General features: G+C 43.7%; 3 protein-coding genes across 3 annotated transcripts; all 3 read right to left on the bottom strand.

Moving 5' to 3' along the window:
• Positions 1–2,880, bottom strand: LOC118413028. Its single transcript, XM_035816157.1, has one exon. The coding sequence runs from the start codon at positions 2,725–2,727 to the stop codon at positions 1–3; it is 2,727 nt and encodes a 908-aa protein (XP_035672050.1). The 5' UTR covers positions 2,728–2,880.
• Positions 2,881–8,043: 5,163 nt separating this feature from the next.
• Positions 8,044–9,661, bottom strand: LOC118413020 (angiopoietin-1 receptor-like). Its single transcript, XM_035816139.1, has one exon. It carries the CDS (start codon positions 9,659–9,661, stop codon positions 8,129–8,131), a length of 1,533 nt encoding a protein of 510 aa, XP_035672032.1. The 3' UTR covers positions 8,044–8,128.
• Positions 9,662–15,356: 5,695 nt separating this feature from the next.
• On the bottom strand, positions 15,357–17,711 carry LOC118413019 (tyrosine-protein kinase receptor Tie-1-like). Its single transcript, XM_035816138.1, has one exon. The coding sequence runs from the start codon at positions 16,929–16,931 to the stop codon at positions 15,357–15,359; it is 1,575 nt and encodes a 524-aa protein (XP_035672031.1). The 5' UTR covers positions 16,932–17,711.
• Positions 17,712–20,442: the final 2,731 nt, after the last annotated feature.

Raw genomic sequence — 20,442 nt, 5'->3', positions numbered from 1 at the left:
TTAGCGAAGATCATGATTGACCAGGTGAGCGGCATGCCTCGGCGGCTTCAGTTGATCTATCTTGTCCAACAGTTCCTCTGGAGTCGGTCGCTTGGACGGGTCCACTATCCAGCAGGACCTGATGATGCGGTACAGCGGCTGTGAGCAGTTCTCCGGCTGCTGCAGACGGACTCCTTTCCTCAGCAGCTCCAACAGTGTGCACACGTCCGGGTGCATCGGGCCGCCAGCATAGCGCGGCTCCTCCCCAAAGCTGGCGATCTCCCACAGCAGCACGCCGTACGACCACACGTCACTCTCGCACGTGTACACCCCGTCCCGTAACGACTCCAGGGCCATCCACTTCAGCGGCAACAGCTCCTCCTCCCCGCCCTGGTTGGTGCGTTTGTACGCCGACGACACGTAAACGTCACGCGACAGCCCGAAGTCCGCGATCTTAGCCACCTTCCTGTCGCTGATGACGACATTGCGAGCTGCGATGTCCCGGTGCACGATCTTCAGACGCGCCAGCTCTGATAACCCGCTGGCCACGTCATGAGCAAAATTGAGCCGTTCTAACAGTCTCGTATGTCCTGTGGTCTTACGCTCCTCTCTTATAGTCCACAGGTACCGCCGCAGGTCCTCATTCATAGCGTACTCAACAAGAATGTACTGAGGCTCCGACTTGGTCACGACTCCATAAAACTTCACCACATTCGGGTGCCCCTCTTTGTCCTCGTGGATCCTGGCGAGGATGTGCATCTCGCGTCGAAAGTCGCGGGCAGCCGACGCTGTCACGCGGTCAGGCCGGATACTTTTGGCGGCGACCAAAACCTGGTAGCCTTGGGGCACACGCAGTCTTCCCCTCACAACATGGCCGAACTCTCCCTCGCCGATCATGTGTTCGAAATTAATGATGTCCTCTTTGTCCACTTCCCAAGATGACAGAGTTTCCATGACGTCTAGGTTGATATCTGTCTGTTTTGTGTTTCTTGGAGTTGGGCGCCGCCTACGCTGTTTTACCAGGACTCCAGTCACGATACAACCGATTACAGCAATGGTCGGAAGAACAGATGCCAACACCATAACGACGACTTGATTATTTCCAACGCTGGACACGATCTGACAAAACTCGCCCGACTGCCCTTGGGCACAAATACAGCTACCATTCACTGCGTCACACGGGGCGCTGTTCTCACAGTAGCAGCTCATGCTGCAGTTCCACCCGAATGTGCCAGGTGCGCAGATGTACTCACACCTGTCTCCACGACGGCCCGGAGGACACAGACAACCCTTCCACCTGTCACACGTCCCTCCGTACTGACAGTTACACGCTTGGTTACAAACCTTCCCGTAATAGTTGGGTTGGCATTCTGTGGCGTTCAACACGTAAATGTCATTGAAACGTTTACCATCCTCATGCTTTACCACACAAGTGTATTTTCCATTCGCTGACTCTACAATCGGTTGAAAGTTGATGGAACTGTTCGGTACCGCTCCTTCCTCAGTGATTTTTGTGTTGGTACGTTCATTTTCTGCTTGATAAACCCACGTCATATTTGCTACTTGGATGTGTAGAGCCAGGCAAGTTAGAGTCAGATTGGTACCTATGTACTTGACAACTGAATCGCCAGGCGTTGCTATAACGACAACCTCAGGCCAGGGAATATCACAGGCCCTTCCTCTCCAGCCCGGACGGCACTCACACGCGCCATTGAAGCCATGGCAACGGGCCCCGTTCTTGCAAACACAGTTTTTGTCACATTCTAGTCCGTACCTGCCCACGGGACACCCTGTAACGTTGTACTCGGCAAAGACCTCGGCAAGACTTAGGACGTCGACAAAAGTAGCGTAAATGCTACATCGGAACCAATAGGAGATAGAAGACCACACGTCATTCAGCTCGAAAGCCCAAACATATCGCACGCGTCCATGCATGTTGAACTTGCTGCCCTGTACCCAAATAGGAAGCTTATCGTCGATAAAAATGTCCAATAAGTAGGTTTTACCTATAGTTTTCCCATTTCTGTCATTACATTGAGCTTCAACTCTTCCGTTTAGAGGCTCTTCAAGCCACGGTTGGAGAAAGATTTGACTCCCAACTAGTCTGGTCGTACCAAGCGAGATTCGAAAGGAGCAGTCATCGTTCATATGCACGTACTTATCCACAACAGTATAGTTCTCACGATTGTCATTCAATAGCAGCAAGTCCGGGAACGTTACAACACGCTCACCATTGAGAAAGCCATACAGAGGCCCGTCGCTGTTGATCACAGTGTACTTTTCGCCCTTTCGTCGCTCGGATAGAACTGGCGTTTCGCACCGTTTGTCGTACAATGGTGGGTATTCTGACACGTCAGTGACCTCGATTACGAGATTCACGTACCAAGTACTAGAAGTGTTTTTGTCTCTCGCACGTGTCAGCTCCAACGTCAGGTTGTACCGCGGGTATAACATGTAGTCCAGCGGAGCCGCAACGGACAACGTCAGGTTCTTGGTATGAACCTTGAAACGACCCAAATCGTCGCCTCCGGTGATGTTTACAGACCAAAATTGTTCATCTCCGTTTTCCGTAAAATTAACACTGGCGTTAACGAGGTCTCGCGGACCGACCACTGTGCTGCCTGGAGATATGTCCTCGGGGATTTCAACCCAGACAGCTGCAGAAATGTTCATATAACTCTGAAAGCCACACACGAATAGAATCTGCACCAGCAGAGATACAGCACGCAACGTTGTACGGAGCGCCATCTCAAGTTCTCTTTGACTAAGTCTTGATTCCACTTAATTACCATAAACCTAGTTGCTAACCTTCAAATGTTCTGCCGCCTGCACTTACTGTAGAGTCCTTCTGGATTCATTCGTTTTGTTCCTCTTTTTCGTGCCAGGGGCAATCTTGTTTCTCAAGCTAGAAGGTAAACAGAATTCGGCGTTTACTTGCTTAATTCCAGTCGGTTGAGCGTATAACATATTTCAAAAGTCATTTTGAATTTGTTGCATACGTAAATTCTACAAAGTGACCCACAAGTTGATTGCCCACTCTGTCAGTGGAATGTTGTCAGTGAAACGCATTCGCAAATGTATGTCTTAGTTTATCATTTGGGTTTATTCTATCTCTAAGTTAGGACATCGGCTAGACAGAATGCACACATAAAGTTTTTATCGGCGACGATGTGTTATGGGCTGCTCAACCAATGGTAAAATAATGGCTAGGGATTGATCTGAATATGACTGTTGCAAGTTTCCTTTATCAAAATATAGGGAACTCAAAAACGAAGATTTGTGACTTACCTTGGGTCCTGATGTACAACCAGTTGGCCATGAGGAAGTAGACAGAAAAAATATTAGCACGGCGTTTGTGCTGTAGCTGTTGTTGCTGACTTGTTGTCAGTGACTCTGTTGCTCATGTCGTTCTTACCGGACATGTGGCACAAATAAAGTGCGTCCTGACGCTCTATATACAAGTAGATATTTTGCTGAAAATTATACTCAATGCTGCGCAATGGACGACGCCTATTTCAGTGATGATTATATTACCTCCGGCGACGCGTCATGTACCCTGATAGGACGAAACCATTCGTGCCTATTACGGGGTGGAAACATTACCAAAACCTTACAGTGCATTATGTTGACTCACATTATGTTAATGTAACTTGATGAATTATCTCAGATTTTAAAATATGCTAGCATAAAATGATGCAAGTTTTTGGATTTTTTTTTCTTTCACACACACACACACACACACACACACACACACACACACACCACCCCCCTCCCAAGAGTTAGACCGACCCTGTCCTGTACTTGTTCTACAAGTTTTGTAAAGGAACTAGGTTAAAGGTGGTTTAAAGGTCAGCTGTTTTACGTCAAGAATATCCTTCCAACTTTCCTTTGACTACTTTGTGTTTACAATTAGGTTACTATGCTATAAGTTCTTTATACATCAACGCTATTTTGAATTTGGACCTGGGCTCAAGTCCAAGTTCTGTTTTCCCTTACCAGAATCTTCTTTCATCTGAAATTTGTAAGAAAACGGTACACTATATGTTCATAAGATACGCCGTCATCTGAGAGCTGTTTTGAATCTAGCCAGACATCACCAAGTACAATATACGTAGAAACGGAGACAATAGGGCTTTGTAAATTTTATTTGTGTCATGTATAGAGAAATCAGAAGTTTATTAACTTTCTCTGACTTGATAAAGAAGGTTTATGCCTCGTTTAGGGAGAGAGTACTGCTGCCCAACTAGCCTGAGGCTATTACAAATGGCTGCCCTTGCGGACAGAGACAGCGACAGATGGAATCTGACATGGTCAGAATAACGATATTTCAAGTACATAAAAACTATAGTATATAAATGGTCTACGTCGATGTAGGTTAGACATCCAGGTAATAAGATACGCCAAAAATAGTTACTCAAGCATCTGAAATTGTCTTCATTCATAGTTAGAGTATAAAAGACCTGTTTCTTCCAGATCTCTTCAGTGTCACTGACGAAGGATAGTGGATTCTATCCGAAACGTCTGACCGTTTCAAAACCATATCCAGTTGCTTGAGTAACTATTTTTGGCGTATAAATGGTCTAGAATTACTTTAACATACCATCATTAACGATGACCTACATATTATTGTAAACGTTGCTAATCTTTAAAACACGTAAAAATGCATATAGTTCGTATATAGAATGCATAAATCTGGTGTACATAGATCATCTATCTAGAAATACATGAACATATCATCATTGATCATCGATGTCCTAAATATCATTGTTGCTAATTTATAAAATACAAAATTGTACATGAATGGTATAGAATTACGTTAAAACATCATTATCGATGACCTTGATATTGTAAACTCTTTTAGATATTTCGTCTATAAAAGGCATACAATGTTTTCTCCATAACTATGCAGTCCTCTGCGTGTTCTCCTATGTAGCAGCAGCAAAGAGCCAGGAGAAGAGGGAACTAGAAGCCAAGTCTCCTGTGAAGTAGACTCACCTCGTCATGTAGACTACAAATATAGTAGGGGTTTTGTAGGCCAACAGCACCATGATAAAACAGTTAGTTTGAACAATGTATGGATTGTGTTGGTGAGATGCTTGGGTGAAACTTACACACACCATGATCATAAATGAGACCAACAACAGAGTGGTACAAGAAAATCATTATATAAGTTTACAATTAAATACAATTTGAAGGTAAAACACCCTGGGTGTGACATTGTAAATACTACCCCCCCCCCCAACTATACAGTTACTGTATCATACTCTCTATAGGCAGCTTAACTATGCTACTTACAATAGTGTGAACTTACAGTTATACTAGTCTGATGCATTTTGCCTTTTCCTAGAGACTACAGTATTTGAAGGTGTTGCAGGCATCCAAGCTCTATAGATAGCAATAATTAATGTACCAACGGGACAGACGTCCTTATGTACATAGTGCCTCTCCTATGCCTTAGACATTTTTGAATAGTCAAATGAGATGTTTTTATTGGCCGAGCAGGTTAGCCAATCAGATGGCACAAATTGCCAGCTAGCATTTTTGATTGGTTAATAGATCATGTACATGTTAGATGTGGGGCTTGCTGTTTAGCAAAGTTTTAGGTGATAACTAATTGATGTAAAACTGTAATTCTGCAACCAACATGTATAAAGTATATATCATTCCAAAAGCTTTCGTGCAATTGCAAAATTGTTATGAAATGGTGAAAATACATTCATTAAATCTATCGTGTAGATCAATCTATCCATAGGTAGTGTAAATGTACTTGATGAACGTTTACACCAAGTCAGATCAGAAACAGTGCAATTGAGATGACAAATAAGTGAATATGAATGATGATGGAACAAATAATCCCCTGAAATGTGAACTTAGTACTATAGTAGAATGTTATGAGAATGGGGGACAAATATAAAAGGTGTGCAATGGTTTTACTGAAAGGGTAGAGAAAAAATGTAATCAGCAGATTGTATAAAGTCTGTGCACCATAAAAATGCACATTTTGTGTACATAGCTAGCTTATAATATTACTATGATAGTAAAACATTCATACTACAACTAGTGGACTGTATAGTACATGCATAGGGTTGTAGAGTTTTGTATTGTTTGCTATATAGTTAAATAGTTGTCATTGACAATATGATAGTGGAGATTGCATCATTTGTGTATCAAGGTTTTACATGCTATTTAGTGTTTTTCGTGTTGGAACAGAAAGTGCTCTACTAGAAGGGTTTTTATATACATTAAGTTTATCCTGATTTGCATTGTGAATAAAGACACTTCTCATCTGCCACAGATTTAAATGTGCAGTATCATATTTTGTAAATTGATTCATGGTTAGGATAAAACTATTCTCCAACTAGATCTCTTTTGCATATCGAATCATAGCTACATCCAGGATATAAAAACTCTCCCCAACAAGATTTCTTCAGTGTCACTGACGAAAGATAACGGATGGTGTCTGAAACGTCTGACCGTTTCTAAAACTATATCCAGTTGCTTTTTGGCGTATCGTATTACCTGGATGTCTAGTAACCTTTATCGACGTATGTAGTAAATTTTCTTTTTCTTTTTAAGGACTATTTTCTCCAATAATGGTTGGGGATTTAAACCTAGTCACATATTCAGGACTTGCCCATCCCTTTAGCCTGGATACCAGGCCCTAGCTCTAAAATAGCCCTCTCGCCGGGAAGGCCACAAGCCCGATCTCTATGGGCACCCAGAGCAAATTGGCACCCGGTCTCTGATATTCATCCCGAGAGAGATATTCAGGGCCTGCGTGCTGTGTTTGCCTGCGAGGCAAGTTATTCCCAAGGCCGAAGAGAGAATAGATTAGCAACTATAGGCACGGCGGTCTGGTACCCAGGCTTCTGACCATTCCCCAACAGGGGTCTAGGCCCTCGGTCGGGAGTAGAAATGGATCTATCCTATTCTAGCCCCAGTTCGCTCCTCTGATGACATGGAAGCAGAAGATGGGTCTCAATTTTGCAGGCGATTTTAAAGACGTAAAGGCAACCTCGTCCTAAACACAGGTGACCATTTTCAAACCGGGACCCAGCCGGGCAGCTTTCTGGAACGAAAAGTATTATTCAAAATACCCAGAACGCAAGATACCGAGGGTGAGTCAGAAAGTAATGCAAGTGGTTTCATAACAGAGTCGTTCTTTGATCGAATGAGTTGAAATTTGGCACAAAGGTTAAGACATATCTCCTCTTGAGATTGAAATATCTAACTTTGTTGCTCATTATTTTATGAGTGATTGGGCTACTTTCAAGGTGACCACGCCCTTGGTATCCCGTCAGAAGAAAAGTGAGGTCCAATTAACGTACAATTAAGAATTTCCCTAAACCAATTTTTGGCATTGTATGAGACTAAGCCTGTACATGTAATAAGCTGTATTTCTCTATAAGCCACATGCTTAATTTCAACTCTGAAATCCGATCAGTTTTCCTTTTTTCGTTGCTGGTGTAGAGTGAGGTATACGCGGTCTTCAGGGTCATGAGATCTGCGGTGTTATGATTCAAACTTTCTGTAGCCTTCTTTTCCATTAACAAAGAGCAATGAAACTTAGCACACTTTTTGGCCTTTAAACAGTTAATAACTGTGTAAAGTTTCGTTTCTTTTAGTTAATGAAAAAGTAGGCTTTTAACCAACAACTCACGAATTTGTGTATAAATCCAACAGCTCTATAACACAACGTACTGCATCCTAGCAGCTGTAAATAAAGAACCATTACGAGTTTAGAAATGAAAATTGGCACGCAACCTATAGAAACACTTGATATCATACATGTATAATTTCAACCTCCTACAGTGATTTTCAGTGGGTCAGATTTAGAGTAATTGATAGTCTGACAAGCTACCAAGGGTGTGTTCATCTTGAAATCAACTCAGTTGCTCATAAAATGATAAAGACCAAATTTAAAACATTCAATCTCAAGAGGACATATACTTCTACTTTTGTGCCAAATTTCAACTCAATTGATTAAAAAACGAGTCTTTTATGAAACCACTTGCATTACTTTCTGACTCACCCTCGTAATTAGTCATTGGCATAATTTGTACATATTCCGTTTCCCCTAAACTAGTAAACGTCGACTTTCAAGCAAACTGTAACACAAATAACGACACATCTCTGGACAGACGCGTTGTTAGCGAAGATCATGATTGACCAGGTGAGCGGCATGCCTCGGCGGCTTCAGTTGATCTATCTTGGCCAACAGTTCCTCTGGAGTCGGTCGCTTCGACGGGTCCACTATCCAGCAGGACCTGATGATGCGGTACAGCGGCTGTGAGCAGTTCTCCGGCTGCTGCAGACGGACTCCTTTCCTCAGCAGCTCCAACAGCGTGCACACGTCCGGGTGCATCGGGCCACCAGCATAGCGCGGCTCCTCCCCAAAACTGGCGATCTCCCACAGCAGCACGCCGTAGGACCAAACGTCACTCTCGCACGTGTACACCCCGTCCCGTAACGACTCCACCGCCATCCACTTCAGCGGCAACAGCTCCTCCTCCCCGCCCTGGTTGGTGCGTTTGTACGCCGACGACACGTAGACGTCACGCGACAGCCCGAAGTCCGCGATCTTAGCCACCTTCCTGTCGCTGATGACGACATTGCGAGCTGCGATGTCCCGGTGCACGATCTTCAGACGCGCCAGCTCTGATAACCCGCTGGCCACGTCATGAGCAAAATTGAGCCGTTCTAACAGTTTCGTATGTCCTGTGGTCTTACGCTCCTCTCTTATAGTCCACAGGTACCGCCGCAGGTCCTCATTCATAGCGTACTCAACAAGAATGTACTGAGGCTCCGACTTGGTCACGACTCCATAAAACTTCACCACATTCGGGTGCCCCTCTTTGTCCTCGTGGATCCTGGCGAGGATGTGCATCTCGCGTCGAAAGTCGCGGGCAGCCGACGCTGTCACGCGGTCGGGCCGGATACTTTTGGCGGCGACCAAAACCTGGTAGCCTTGGGGCACACGCAGTCTTCCCCTCACAACATGGCCGAACTCTCCCTCGCCGATCATGTGTTCGAAATTAATGATGTCCTCTTTGTCCACTTCCCAAGATGACAGAGTTTCCATGACGTCTAGGTTGATATCTGTCTGTTTTGTGTTTCTTGGAGTTGGGCGCCGCCTACGCTGTTTTACCAGGACTCCAGTCACGATACAACCGATTACAGCAATGGTCGGAAGAACAGATGCCAACACCATAACGACGACTTGATTATTTCCAACGCTGGACACGATCTGACAAAACTCGCCCGACTGCCCTTCGGCACAAATGCAGCTGCCATTCACTGCGTCACACGGGGCGCTGTTCTCACAGTAGCAGCCCATGCTGCAGTTCCACCCGAAGGTGCCAGGTGCGCATGTGTGCTCACACCTGTCTCCACGACGGCCCGGAGGACACAGACAACCCTCCCACCTGTCACACGTCCCTCCGTACTGACAGTTACACACTTGGCTACAAACCTTCCCGTAATAGTTGGGTTGGCATTCTGTGGCGTTCAACTCGTAAATGTCATTGAAACGTTTACCATCCTCATGCTTTACCACACAAGTGTATTTTCCATTCGCTGACTCTACAATCGGTTGAAAGTTGATGGAACTGTTCGGTACCGCTCCTTCCTCAGTGATTTTTGTGTTGGTACGTTCATTTTCTGCTTGATAAAACCACGTCATATTTGCTACTTGGATGTGTAGAGCCAGGCAAGTTAGAGTCAGATTGGTACCTATGTACTTGACAACTGAATCGCCAGGCGTCGCTATAACGACAACTTCAGGCCAGGGAATATCACAGGCCCTTTCTCTCCAGCCAGGACGGCACTCACAGGCGCCATTGAAAGCATGAGCACGGCCCCGTTCTTGCAACACAGTTTTGTCACATTCTAGTCCGTACCTGCCCACGGGACACCCTGTAACGTTGTACTCGGCAAAGACCTCGGCAAGACTTAGGACGTCGACAAAAGTAGCGTAAATGCTACATCGGAACCAATAGGAGATAGAAGACCACACGTCATTCAGCTCGAAAGCCCAAACATATCGCACGCGTCCATGCATGTTGAACTTGCTGCCCTGTACCCAAATAGGAAGCTTATCGTCGATAAAAATGTCCAATAAGTAGGTTTTACCTATAGTTTTCCCATTTCTGTCATTACATTGAGCTTCAACTCTTCCGTTTAGAGGCTCTTCAAGCCACGGTTGGAGAAAGATTTGACTCCCAACTAGTCTGGTCGTACCAAGCGAGATTCGAAAGGAGCAGTCATCGTTCATATGCACGTACTTATCCACAACAGTATAGTTCTCACGATTGTCATTCAATAGCAGCAAGTCCGGGAACGTTACAACACGCTCACCATTGAGAAAGCCATACAGAGGCCCGTCGCTGTTGATCACAGTGTACTTTTCGCCCTTTCGTCGCTCGGATAGAACTGGCGTTTCGCACCGTTTGTCGTACAATGGTGGGTATTCTGACACGTCAGTGACCTCGATTACGAGATTCACGTACCAAGTACTAGAAGTGTTTTTGTCTCTCGCACGTTTCAGCTCCAAAGTCAGGTTGTATCGCGGGTGTAACGCGTAGTCCAGCGGAGCCGCAACGGACAACGTCAGGTTCTTGGTATGAACCTTAAAACGACCAAAATCGTCGCCTCCGGTGATGTTTACAGACCAAAATTGTTCATCTCCGTTTTCCGTAAAATTAACACTGGCGTTAACGAGGTTTCGCGGACCGACCACTGTGCTGCCTGGAGATATGTCCTCGGGGATTTCAACCCAGACAGCTGCAGAAATGTTCATATAACTCTGAAAGCCACACACGAATAGAATCTGCACCAGCAGAGATACAGCACGCAACGTTGTACGGAGCGCCATCTCAAGTTCTCTCTGACTAAGTCTTGATACAACTTGATTACCATAAACCTAGTTGCTAACCTTCAAATGTTCTGCCGCCTGCACTTACTGTGGAGTCCTTCTGGATTCATTCGTTTTGTTCCTCTTTTTCGTGCCATGGGCAATCTTGTTTCTCAAGCTGGAAGGTAAACAGAATTCGGCATTTACTTGCTTAATTCAAGTCGGTTGAGCGTATAACATGTTTCAAAAGTCATTTCAAATTCGTTGCATACATCAATTCTACAAAGTGACCCACAAGTTGATTGCCCACTCTGTCAGTGAAATGTTGTCAGTGAAACGCATGCGCAAATGTATGTCTTAGTTTATCATTTGGGTTTATTCTATCTCTAAGTTAGGACATCGGCTAGACATAATGCACACATAAAGTTTTTATTGGCGACGATGTGTTATGGGCTGCTCAACCAATGGTAAAATAATAGCTAGGGATTGATTTGAATATGACAGTTGCAAGTTTCCTTTATCAAAATATAGGGAACTCAAAAACGAAGATTTGTGACTTACCTTGGGTCCTGATGTACAACCAGTTGGCCATGAGGAAGTAGACAGAAAAAATATTAGCACGGCGTTTGTGCCTGTAGCTGTTGTTGCTGACTTGTTGTCAGTGACTCTGTTGCTCATATCGTTCTTACCGGACATGTGGCACAAATAAAGTGCGTCCTGAAGCTCTATACAAGCAGATATTTTGCTGAGAATTATACTCAAGGCTGCACAATGGACGACGCCTATTTCAGTGATGATTATATTGCCTCCGGCGACGCGTCATGTACCCTGATAGGACGAAACCATTCGTGCCTATTACGGAGTGGAAACATTACCAAAACCTTACAGTGCATTATGTTGACTCACATTATGTTAATGTAACTTGATGAATTATTTCAGATTTTAAAATATGCTAGTATAAAATGGTGCAAGTTTTTGGATTTTTTTCTTCTACACATACACACACACACACACACACACACACACACACACACACACACACACACACAACACCCCACCCCCCTCCCAAGAGTTAGACCGACCCTGTCCTGTACTTGTTCTACAAGTTTTGTAAAGGAACTAGGTTAAAGGTGGTTTAAAGGTCAGCTGTTTTACGTCAAGAATATTCTTCCAACTTTCCTTTCAATACTTTTGTGTCTACAATTAGGTTACTATGCTATAAGTTCTTTATACATCAACGCTATTTTGAATTTGGACCTGCGGCTCAAGTCTAAGTTCTGTTTTCCCTTACCAGAATCTTCTTTCATCTGAAATTTGTAAGAAAACGGCACACTATATGTTCATAAGATACGCCCTCATCTGAGAGCTGTTTTGAATCTAGCCAGACATCACCAAGTACAATATGCGTAGAAACGGAGACAATAGGGCTTTGTAAATGTTAATATGTGTCATGCATAGAGAAATCAGAAGTTTATTAACTTTCTCTGACTTGATAAAGAAGGTTTATGCCTCGTTTAGGGAGAGAGTACTGCTGCCCAACTAGCCTGAGGCTATTACAAATGGCTGCCCTTGCGGACAGAGACAGCGACAGATGGAATCTGACATGGTCAGAATAACGATATTTCAAGTACATAAAAACTATAGTATATAAATGGTCTACGTCGATGTAGGTTAGACATCCAGGTAATAAGATACGCCAAAAATAGTTACTCAAGCATCTGAAATTGTCTGCATTCATAGTTAGAGTATAAAAGACCTGTTTCTTCCAGATCTCTTCAGTGTCACTGACGAAGGATAGTGGATTCTATCCGAAACGTCTGACCGTTTCAAAACCATATCCAGTTGCTTGAGTAACTATTTTTGGCGTATAAATGGTCTAGAATTACTTTAACATACCATCATTAACGATGACCTACATATTATTGTAAACGTTGCTAATCTTTAAAACACGTAAAAATGCATATAGTTCGTATATAGAATGCATAAATCTGGTGTACATAGATCATCTATCTAGAAATACATGAACATATCATCATTGATCATCGATGTCCTAAATATCATTGTTGCTAATTTATAAAATACAAAATTGTACATGAATGGTATATAATTACGTTAAAACATCATTATCGATGACCTTGATATTGTAAACTCTTTTAGATATTTCGTCTATAAAAGGCATACAATGTTTTCTCCATAACTATGCAGTCCTCTGCGTGTTCTCCTATGTAGCAGCAGCAAAGAGCCAGGAGAAGAGGGAACTAGAAGCCAAGTCTCCTGTGAAGTAGACTCACCTCGTCATGTAGACTACAAATATAGTAGGGGTTTTGTAGGCCAACAGCACCATGATAAAACAGTTAGTTTGAACAATGTATGGATTGTGTTGGTGAGATGCTTGGGTGAAACTTACACACACCATGATCATACTAGTAAATGAGACCAACAACAGAGTGGTACAAGAAAATCATTATATAAGTTTACAATTAAATACAATTTGAAGGTAAAACACCCTGGGTGTGACATTGTAAATACTACCCCCCCCCCCCCAACTATACAGTTACTGTATCATACTCTCTATAGGCAGCTTAACTATGCTACTTACAATAGTGTGAACTTACAGTTATACTAGTCTGATGCATTTTGCCTTTTCCTAGAGACTACAGTATTTGAAGGTGTTGCAGGCATCCAAGCTCTATAGATAGCAATAATTAATGTACCAACGGGACAGACGTCCTTATGTACATAGTGCCTCTCCTATGCCTTAGACATTTTTGAATAGTCAAATGAGATGTTTTTATTGGCCGAGCAGGTTAGCCAATCAGATGGCACAAATTGCCAGCTAGCATTTTTGATTGGTTAATAGATCATGTACATGTTAGATGTGGGGCTTGCTGTTTAGCAAAGTTTTAGGTGATAACTAATTGATGTAAAACTGTAATTCTGCAACCAACATGTATAAAGTATATATCATTCCAAAAGCTTTCGTGCAATTGCAAAATTGTTATGAAATGGTGAAAATACATTCATTAAATCTATCGTGTAGATCAATCTATCCATAGGTAGTGTAAATGTACTTGATGAACGTTTACACCAAGTCAGATCAGAAACAGTGCAATTGAGATGACAAATAAGTGAATATGAATGATGATGGAACAAATAATTCCCTGAAATGTGAACTTAGTACTATAGTAGAATGTTATGAGAATGGGGGACAAATATAAAAGGTGTGCAATGGTTTTACTGAAAGGGTAGAGAAAAAATGTAATCAGCAGATTGTATAAAGTCTGTGCACCATAAAAATGCACATTTTTTTGTACATAGCTAGCTTATAATATTACCATGATAGTGAAACATTCATACTACAACTAGTGGATGTATAGCACATGGAGTTGTAGAGTTTTGTATTGTTTGCTATATAGTTAACTAGTTGTCATTAACAATATGATAGTGGAGATTGCATCATTTGTGTATCAAGGTTTTAACATGCTATTAGTTGTTTTCGTTGTTGGAACAGAAGTTGCTCTACTAGAAGGGTTTTTATACATATTAAGTTTATCTTGATTTGCATTGTGAATAAAGACCACTTCTCATCTGCCACAGATTTAAATGTGCAGTATCATATTTTGTAAATTGATTCATGGTTAGGATAAAACTATTCTCCAACTAGATCTCTTTTGCATATCGAATCATAGCTACATCCAGGATATAAAAACTCTCCCCAACAAGATTTCTTCAGTGTCACTGACGAAAGATAACGGATGGTGTCTGAAACGTCTGACCGTTTCTAAAACTATATCCAGTTGCTTTTTGGCGTATCGTATTACCTGGATGTCTAGTAACCTTTATCGACGTATGTAGTAAATTTTCTTTTTCTTTTTAAGGACTATTTTCTCCAATAATGGTTGGGGATTTAAACCTAGTCACATATTCAGGACTTGCCCATCCCTTTAGCCTGGATACCAGGCCCTAGCTCTAAAATAGCCCTCTCGCCGGGAAGGCCACAAGCCCGATCTCTATGGGCACCCAGAGCAAATTGGCACCCGGTCTCTGATATTCATCCCGAGAGAGATATTCAGGGCCTGCGTGCTGTGTTTGCCTGCGAGGCAAGTTATTCCCAAGGCCGAAGAAAGAAGAGATTAGCAACTATAGGCACGGCGGTCTGGTACCCAGGCTTCTGACCATTCCCCAACAGGGGTCTAGGCCCTGGGTCGGGAGTAGAAATGGATCTATCCTATTCTAGCCCCAGTCCGCTCCTCTGATGGCATGGAAGCAGAAGATGGGTCTCAATTTTGCAGGCGATTTTAAAGACGTAAAGGCAACCTCGTCCTAAACACAGGTGACCATTTTCAAACCGGGACCCAGCCGGGCAGCTTTCTGGAACGAAAAGTATAATGCAAAATACCCAGAACGCAAGATAATTAATCATTGGCATAATTTGTACATATTCCGTTTTCCCCTAAACTAGTAAACGTCGACTTTCAAGCAAACCGTAACACAAATAACGACACATCTCTGGACAGACGCGTTGTTAGCGAAGATCATGATTGACCAGGTGAGCGGCATGCCTCGGCGGCTTCAGTTGATCTATCTTGTCCAACAGTTCCTCTGGAGTCGGTCGCTTGGACGGGTCCACTACCCAGCAGGACCTGATGATGCGGTACAGCGGCTGTGAGCAGTTCTCCGGCTGCTGCAGACGGACTCCTTTCCTCAGCAGCTCCAACAGTGTGCACACGTCCGGGTGCATCGGGCCGCCAGCATAGCGCGGCTCCTCCCCAAAGCTGACGATCTCCCACAGCAGCACACCGTACGACCACACGTCACTCTCGCACGTGTACACCCCGTCCCGTAACGACTCCAGGGCCATCCACTTCAGCGGCAACAGCTCCTCCTCCCCGCCCTGGTTGGTGCGTTTGTACGCCGACGACACGTAAACGTCACGAGACAGCCCGAAATCCGCAATCTTGGCCACCTTCCTGTCGCTGATGACGACGTTACGAGCTGCGATGTCCCGGTGCACGATCTTCAGACGTGCCAGCTCTGATAACCCGCTGGCCACGTCATGAGCAAAATTGAGCCGTTCTAACAGTTTCGTATGTCCTGTGATCTTACGCTCCTCTCTTATATTCCACAGGTACCGCAGCAGGTCCTCATTCATAGCGTACTCAACAAAAATGTATTGAGGTTCCGACTTGGTCACGACTCCATGAAACTTCACCACATTTGGGTGTCCCTCTTTGTCCTCGTGGATCCTGGCAAGGATGTCCATTTCGCGGCGAAAGTCGCGGACAGCAGACGCTGTCATGCGGTCAGGCCGGATACTTTTGGCGGCCACCAAAATCTGGTAGCCTTGGGGCACGCGCAGTTTTCCCCGCACAACATGGCCGAACTCTCCCTCGCCGATCATGTGTTCCAAACTAATGATGTCCTCTTTGTCCACTTCCCAAGATGACAGAGTTTCCATAACGTCTAAATTGATATCTGTCTGTTTTGTGTTCCTTGGATTGGGACGCCGCCTACGCCGTTTTATCAGCACTACAGTCACGATGCAAACGATTACAGCAATGGTTGGTAGAACAGATGCCAACGCCACAACAACGGCTTGATTATTTCCAACGCTGGACACGATCTGACAAAACTCTCCCGACCGCCCTTCAGCACAAATACAGCTGCCATTCACTGCGTCACACGGGGCGATGTTCTCACAGTAGCAGCTCATGCTGCAGTTCCACCCGTAGGTGCCAGGTGCGCATGTGTGCTCACACCTGTCTCCACGACGGCCCGGAGGACACAGACAACCCTCCCACCTGTCACACGTCCCTCCGTAATGACAGTCACACACTTGGTTACAAACCTTCCCGTAATAGTTGGGTTGGCATTCTGTGGCGTTCAACTCGTAAATGTCATTGAAACGTTTACCATCCTCAGCCTTTACCACACAAGTGTATTTGCCATTCGCTGATTCTAAAATCGGTTGAAAGTTAATGGAACTGTTCGGTACCGCTCCTTCCTCAGTGATTTTCGTGTTGGTGCGTTCGTTTTCTGCTTGATAAAACCACGTCATATTTGCTACTTGGACGTGTGGGGCCAGGCAAGTCAGGGTCATATTGGTACCGATGTACTTCACGACTGAATCGCCAGGCGTCGCTACAACGACAACCTCAGGCCAGGGAATATCACAGGCCCTTCCTCTCCAGCCCGGACGGCACTCACAGGCACCGTTAAAGCCATGGCAACGCGCCCCGTTCTTGCAAACACAGTTTTTGTCACATTCTAGTCCGTACCTGCTTTCGGGACACCCTGTAACGTTGTACTCAGCAAAGAGCTCAAGAAGTGCTGAGCTGTAAAAAACAGTGACATTAACGCTACATCTTATCCAAACGGAGGTTGAGGAAGAGAAAACGTCATTCAGCCCAAAAGCCCAAACATATCGGACGCGTCCATGAATGTTGAATTCGGTACCCTGTACCCAAATAGGAAGCTTACCGTCAATTGAAATGTCCAATAAGTAGCCTTTGCCTATAGTTTTCCCCTCTCTGTTGTTACATGGAATTTCAATTCTACCGTTTTGGGGCCCCTCAAGCCACGGTCCGAAAAAAGTTTGACTCCCAACTAGTCTGGTCGTACCAATCAAGACCCGAAAGGAGCAGTCATCGTTTATGATAACGTACTTATCTACAACTGTATAGTTCTCGCCATCACCATTCCATAGCAGGAAGTCAGGAAACGTTCCGACTGGCTCACCATAAAGAAATCCATACGGCCCGTGGCTGTTGATTACAGTATAGTTTTCGTCCTTTCGTCGCTCAGATATGACTGGCGTTTCGCACCGTTTGTCGTACAATGGTGGGTACCCCGACACATCAGTGACCCCGATGACGAGATTCACGTACCAAGTACTAGAAGTGTTTTTGTGTCCTGCACGTGTCAGCTCCAACGTCAGGTTGTACCGCGGGTGTAACGCGTAGTCCAGCGGAGACGCAACGGACAACGTCAGGTTCTTGGTATGAACCTTAAAACGACCAAAATCGTCGCCTCCGGTGATGTTTACAGACCAAAATTGTTCATCTCCGTTTTCCGTAAAATTAACACTGGCGTTAACGAGGTCTTGCGGACCGACCACTGTGCTGCCTGGAGATATATCCTCGGGAATTTCAACCCAGACGAAAATGTTCCGATGAGTCTGGACGCCTGACACGAACAATATGTGCACCAGCAGAGATACAGCACGCAACATTGTACGGGGCGCCATCCTCTCTGTGTGTTAGTCTTGATACCACTTGATTACCATAAACCTAGTTGCTAGCCTTCAATGTTCTGCCACCTGCACTTACTGTGGAGTCCTTTTGTTGTTGTTTTCGTTCCTCTTTATTTCTCTGTTCTCTTTATTCCTCTGTTCCTCTTTGTTAGTGTCAGGGGCAATCTTGTTTCTCACGCTAGAATATAGACAGAATGCGGCATTTACTTGCTTAATTCAAGTCGGTTGAGCGTATAACATGTTTCAAAAGTCATTTTAAATTTGTTGCATACATCAATTTTACAAAGTGACCCACAAGATAATTACTCACTCTGTAGTGTTATGTATCTGTATCTATATAGCCGGTATAACCGCCCTTCGGCGTAACACACCAGCTTCGCAGGAACGCGGCGCGGCAGCAGCTGGTTATACACATGTATTACACTGAACGACCTGTCACACCTAGATTTTACACATATAGTGTTGTCCGTGCAACGTGAATGTATTTGTCGGTTTATGATTTGGGTTTACTCTCAAGACATGGTGCAGGATACAAACATGTCGTTTGTACTATCGAGCACGACGTGTTATGGGGTATTCAATTGAATTATTGATAAAACCATGGCTAGGGATTTATCAAAATATGACAGTTGCAAGAGAACTAAAAAACGAAGATATGTGACATACCTTGGGTCCTAATGTACAACCAGTTGGCCATGAAGAAGTAGGCAGAAAAAATATTAGCTCGGCTTTTATGCCTGTAGCTGTTGTTACTGACTTATTGTCAGCTCATTGTTCATATCGTTCTTACCGAAAACATGGCACAAATAAAGTGCGCCCTGATGTTCTAAAAGGCAGATACTTTGCCTGAAATTAGACTCAAGACTTTGCCAAAGAGAACGTTTACTTTCATAATGATTATATTGCCTCAGGCGACGCGTCATGCACCACGATAGGACGAAACCATTCATGCCTATTACGGGATGGAATCATTACCAAAACCTTACAATGCATTATGATGACGCGCATTATGTACATGTAACTTGATCAACGTTTGGAAAATACCTGAATAGAATGATGCACTTTTTAATACAATAGCAATACTGTTTCTTCTCCACCCCCACCCCCCGAAAGTTAGACCGACCCTGCCCTGGCTGGACTTGTTCTACAAGTTTTGCAAAAAAACTAGGTTAAAGGTGGTTTGGAGGTCATCAGTTTTACGTCCACAACATCCTTCCAAAATTTCTTTCAATACTTTTGTGTCTACAATTAGATATGCTATAAGTTCTGTATGCATCAACATTTTGAATTTGGGCCTAGGCCCAAGTCCAAGTTTCCCTGACAAAATCTTCTTTCATATGATCTTTCTAAGATAAACGGCAGACTAGATATTGATAAGGTTCACCCTCACCTGAGAGGTGTTGTGAATCTAGCCACACATCAACATAACTACAATGTACTTAGAGAAATAACGGAGACAATAAGACATTGCGTCCTGTGGTTACGTCATATAGAGAAATCAGAAGTTTATTAACTTTCTCTGATTTGATGCAGAGGTTCATGTCTCATGTGGGGAGAGAGTACTGCTGCCCAACTAGCTTGAGGCTATTACAAATGGCTGCCCTTGCGGACAGAGAACAGCGACAGATGGAAGTTGAAATGGGCAGAATAATGATATTTGAAGCACAGTACACAAAAACTATAGTATTACTAGAACTACTTTAACATATCATCATTAACGATGACCTAAATATCGTTGTAAACGTTGTTAATCTTTTACACACATAAAAGTGCATGTAATTCGTCTATAAAATGCATAAATCTTGTGTACATAAATCATCTATCTAGAATTACATCATCATTAATCATCGATGGCCTAAATATCATTGTAAACGTTGCTAATTTATAGAATACATACTAATTCATGTACACAAATTGTCCATAAAATACAGAAAGATATTGTACATAAATGGTCTAGAATTACGTTAACACATCATGATCGATGACCTTGATATTGTAAACGTTATCTATAAAATACATAACAACTCTTTTAGATATTTCGTCTATAAAAGGCATACAAATATTGTTACAGTATATAAATGGTCTAGAATTACGTTAACATATCACCATTATCGGTGAACCTTATTGTAAACGCTGTTAATCTAACGACTATGGTACACATGCGGCTTTTGGACAAAACGTTGACCTGAAGAAAAGTGACGTCAGCAGTTGATGGTGTTGCGCAAACAGTGACGTCAGCAGTTGATGGTGCTGCCCTAACAGTGACGTCAGCAGTTGATGGTGCTGCCCTAACAGTGACGTCAGCAGTTGATGGTGCTGCCCTAACAGTGACGTCAGCAGTTGATGGTGCTGCCCTAAC

This window comes from Branchiostoma floridae, chromosome 4 (genome assembly GCF_000003815.2).
Source record: "Branchiostoma floridae strain S238N-H82 chromosome 4, Bfl_VNyyK, whole genome shotgun sequence".
In the NCBI taxonomy this organism is placed as follows: domain Eukaryota; kingdom Metazoa; phylum Chordata; class Leptocardii; order Amphioxiformes; family Branchiostomatidae; genus Branchiostoma; species Branchiostoma floridae.
This window is presented reverse-complemented; position numbering and strand designations above follow the sequence as displayed.

Bases quoted from the DNA above. Each gene is read 5' to 3' on its own strand.
- LOC118413028 (XM_035816157.1), bottom strand. From the start codon at position 2,727: ATGGCGCTCCGTACAACGTTGCGTGCTGTATCTCTGCTGGTGCAGATT.
- LOC118413020 (XM_035816139.1), bottom strand. From the start codon at position 9,661: ATGACGTGGTTTTATCAAGCAGAAAATGAACGTACCAACACAAAAATC.
- LOC118413019 (XM_035816138.1), bottom strand. From the start codon at position 16,931: ATGACCCTGACTTGCCTGGCCCCACACGTCCAAGTAGCAAATATGACG.